The sequence below is a fragment of the Musa acuminata genome, chromosome BXJ3-11 (assembly GCF_036884655.1).
Source record: "Musa acuminata AAA Group cultivar baxijiao chromosome BXJ3-11, Cavendish_Baxijiao_AAA, whole genome shotgun sequence".
In the NCBI taxonomy this organism is placed as follows: domain Eukaryota; kingdom Viridiplantae; phylum Streptophyta; class Magnoliopsida; order Zingiberales; family Musaceae; genus Musa; species Musa acuminata.
In genome coordinates this window covers 16490001-16494147 of record NC_088359.1, presented here as the reverse complement: position 1 = coordinate 16494147, position 4147 = coordinate 16490001, and the positions used below count along the sequence as shown (strand labels likewise).

The following is a 4147-nucleotide window of genomic DNA, read 5'->3' as shown; positions in this document are numbered from 1 at the left end:
AAAGCTTTCATAGAGATGGAATTGAGGAGGGCCAAAATAGTAAATCCCTATATATCAAATATGGTAGTAACATCGAACCTTCAATTGATGCAACACTTATCGTCTCAAAACCTCCTTACATTAATGGAAGTCTCGTGAATCAAAGTAGGCTGTTATTTTCTTCGTTGACCTTATAACTTGAATGAACCATAAGCTCCTTCGGCAACAGCAAAAGCAAAAGCAAATCTTGATTTGCCTGTTCTCTGTGGAGATCCCGATTCCGAGTGCTTTTGCAGATTGAATGGATTGTCTGCAGCCACGGAGGACTTGGCTACTTAGAAGTCAACAGGCAATTAATAGCCTCCTCATGTTCTCAACAACCTCTCTTGCCTTGCTGCTCACAACACTTCCATGTCACATGGCCAAGCAAGTCAAGCCAAGAGGATGACCAGCACAGGCAAGTTTGTTTGCTCATTGCCTCGTCTTCTGCGTGGGGCCCGAATAGAAATTATACATGTTTTCATTTATGAACAGTTGCGCATGGATTTGATAATAGATAAAATGAAAAATAATCATATAATATAATATGAACATATTATAAGAAATCAGATAATTTAGTTAAATGAGATGTTTTTCTTAAAAAAAACTAAATAGTGGAAAAAAATTGTTCGCTACCGATTTTAAATAATTGAGACATTATAACTTATTATTCTTGTGATTTTTCTTTCAATAATAATTGATACATATTTTTATTTATAGATATAATTTTAATAGCAGATAAAAAAAGAAAAAAAAAATCATCAAACATAGTATAAGCATATTCTAAAAAAAATAAAACTAATATTTTTTCTCTTTTTTTATTTTTTTGACAGAGAACCAATATTGGTGGTGTGAATAATTAGATATAAACAAGATGAGAGAGGCTCGTCTATGATGATATCCATATATGCTAAGGAGCCCTAATAAATGTGGCTGTTAGAAGATATGAAAAAATTACTATTCTTTATAAGAAGAAAGATACAATGCATAGGAAAACTTAAAATCACTTCACTAAGATCTATCTATAACGAGCCAAAGACTCAATTTAGCTGATAATATGAGTTTCCATATAGTTAAAAAAAAAATCAATATAGTCAATCTTAAATAATTGGGACATATAGTTTTGCTACGATTTGGAAAGTGACCTAAAATGATTTTAATAGAAAATATAAATAAACGTTTGAAATCTCTCGGTCTAATTAAATATTGAAGGAAATGCATATACATAACTCTAAATAATCGAGACATTACATTTTATTGTTGTTGTATCAATCCTGAGGTTCTTCTAGCCTTGACAACATATATGTTTAGTGACAGAAAACAAACCGAGTGCAATGAAGCAAGATGTACAATTTGTAGATGCAAATGGAAATATGGATGCAACCGTGTTTAGAGAGACTGCAAAAGTAGATGATGATGACTTGTGGAACTTAATGTGAGTGGAACTTTATGTCAAATGTGAGGAACTCAAGATTAGTCACAGAGCCAGTGGAACTTAAATGTCAAATCTCCACTGATTTGTTGGATTCTTGATCACCAATATTGTTAATCAAGAAACAAACCAGGACACTTGATATATTAGAGATAAGATGGCAGGAGTCACACCAAATGCATGAAAGGTTCAGATATCATTCCACAATACTTGTTGCATCCACCTTACTGCATCAGTATCCTAAAACCAGTCATATATTTACAGCCATATACCCATATTACATGACCCTACTTAAAACATATCTAAACACAAAGTTTGCAATCCCCTTTGCCATCTCAAAGAAAATAGAACCAAAGATGTGGCAGAAAACTCAAGTCCTAAGTCGAAAGGGGAATGAGAAAGAATAATGTGAAACCAACAAAAACAGGATTTCCGATTTCTTTCACACATACATATATATGTTTGTTTAGTTTTTATCTACACCCACCCAACTTACAGCTGCAACGATCCATCCTTCAGCAATTTTGAGCTGAGGCTACTGAACCGCTCCCTCGAGTACTGCCTTGATGCCTTCCTCCAGTCCGTGCCTGCCTTCATCATTGCCGCGAATTCCTCATAACTTATCCTCCCATCCTGTGACAAAAAGCCCCCACAACAGAAAGATATTAGATTATTGCTCATAACAATTTTTATTGTTTTAAGTTCATAAAGAAGTTGCTGAGATCAATAAAGAAGCAGAAATAATATATGGTAGCTTAGTTTCCTTATACATTATTTTCATTTTCCAATTGTCTATTTAACAAAAAGAAGAATTCTTGGACTGCATATGAGAGTTAGGAAGCAAAAAGCATGCACATGTAAAGAAACGGTTGTAGGGGTGTTAGCGAAGGCAATATGGTTACTGACCTTGTCTGTGTCTACATCATGAATGATAGCATTAATGACTTCTTCATGATTTGTACCTAAGTCATCGACCAAGGAGTCCCTGAGCTCTTCAATTTCTATGTATCCACTCTTGTTCTGATCAAAGTATGAAAAGGCCTTGTGCAGGTGTTCATCATTTCCAATCTTTCGTAAGTGAATTGAAACAGCAACAAATTCTCCATAGTCCAGGGTGCCAGTTCCATCAACATCAGCCTGTATCAGCAACAATATATAATTAGTCTAGCAGTTTTTGAAACAATATTTTCATTGTAAACATGTGGGGATAAATTACGACACTTTTTTAACAATTTGTGCAGCCATATCTCTCCCTTTTACTTTTTCAGAAGTTCTATTATTGTGGATCATAAATTGCAAGAATAGTAATCAAGGCTTGTGTCTTTGCTTTCAAGCATACATGCAGGGGTTTGACAAGACCACAAGTCGGATACAGCCTCTCGAAAAACAACTAAGACACTCGGTGATGTACTCACTGCTTCCATTAATATCTGTACATCTGCATCAGGAATCTGGTGACCAAGCTTACGCAAACCAAATTTCAGCTCCTCAAAAGTTATTTTTCCATTTTTGTTTATATCCATCTTCTCAAACATATCCTTAATGTCTGCAACTTCCTCAACAGATAAATATTCGGCCACCACCTGGAATGATTAGTCTGCATGTGTCAGTGGCTGAATTCTGTTTGAACAAGAACATTGATGAAGTAACATAGCCAGAGGTCAGGTATCAAGAAAATTCTTAGTCATGCATAGTATTGGGAATCAAATGTGAATGTTGTGTGTGTTATTAACTGGACATGAAATGAATACATCAATGAATTTTCTTAGCTCTTACCCTTAGTGCTTTCTTTTTAAATTTGTTCATCACAGAGAACTGCTGGAGTCTTGCACGGACGGTTTCACCTAGATTTACGTTAGGAGCCTTCGTGGCATTCTGCAGCCATGAATGATCTGCAACGTTGAGGTATATCTTAAAGATGCAGTACATGCTATGAACACTAGATCAACTAAAGAAAGTAGACATACATAGAATAATGATGCAAGAATTTTACTCAGTCAGTATGAGTTACAAGTTGAGGGTAACTTTTGTAGAGCATACATGGCAGTGTAAAAACCCAACGGAAAGGTAGTATCTAGTAAGTGTCCAACGGTGCTAAATTTTTGCAAAGAATGAATAATAATGACTCCTTGACTTGTTGGGCACATTGAGCAAGTCAAGAATAGTTCACTGTCGGCCAGTGATTGTTGACAAATTACTAGAATAAACTTCAGTAAATATAATATCACAAAACTACAATAATGTAAACAGAATAAATGAGAAGGTAAGTGAAATGGATATGGAGTTAAAAATTACCAATCACTTGCTGAGCTGTAAACCTCTGCTTGGGATCTGGATCAAGCATATGCCTGACAAGATCTTTAGCACTATCAGAAACTTTTGGCCATGGTTCTCTTTTAAAATCTATGACAGAACGAAGAATTGCCTGTGCCACACCTTGTTCAGATTCTGCACTTGCATAAAAAGTTAGATCACTACCAGATGTTGAGAAGCAAAATAGATGTGCACACCTACAAGCTCTCATAAAATTCCCTAATATTTATCATCCTTCTATGGAAGAAAATTTGCCTGCCCAAAATGGGGGTACACCACAAAGCAGGATGTAAAGAATCACGCCTGCACTCCAGACATCAACTTCTGGGCCATAATTTCTCTTTAAAACTTCTGGTGCCATGTAATAAGGACTTCCAACAATTT

The 4147-nt window shown here is 35.4% G+C and overlaps 1 protein-coding gene across 3 annotated transcripts in view; it reads right to left on the bottom strand.

The window, feature by feature from the left end:
- Positions 1-1627: 1627 nt before the first annotated feature.
- LOC103973312 (calcium-dependent protein kinase 20) overlaps positions 1628-4147 on the bottom strand; it is a 4747-nt gene continuing 2227 nt past the window's right edge. Inside the window, exons 3-8 of one of the 3 annotated variants that reach the window (XM_009387842.3) lie at positions 4019-4147; positions 3746-3898; positions 3227-3342; positions 2866-3033; positions 2357-2587; positions 1628-2083 (exon numbers count right to left, since the gene is read on the bottom strand). The exon at positions 4019-4147 is cut by the window's right edge and continues 15 nt beyond it. In XM_009387842.3, the coding sequence (XP_009386117.2) occupies positions 1943-2083; positions 2357-2587; positions 2866-3033; positions 3227-3342; positions 3746-3898; positions 4019-4147 (938 nt within the window). In that variant the 3' untranslated portion in view covers positions 1628-1942. The remainder of the gene's footprint in view (positions 2084-2356; positions 2588-2865; positions 3034-3226; positions 3343-3745; positions 3899-4018) is intronic. The other 2 variants (XM_065173017.1, XM_065173016.1) reach the window with 2 other exon arrangements.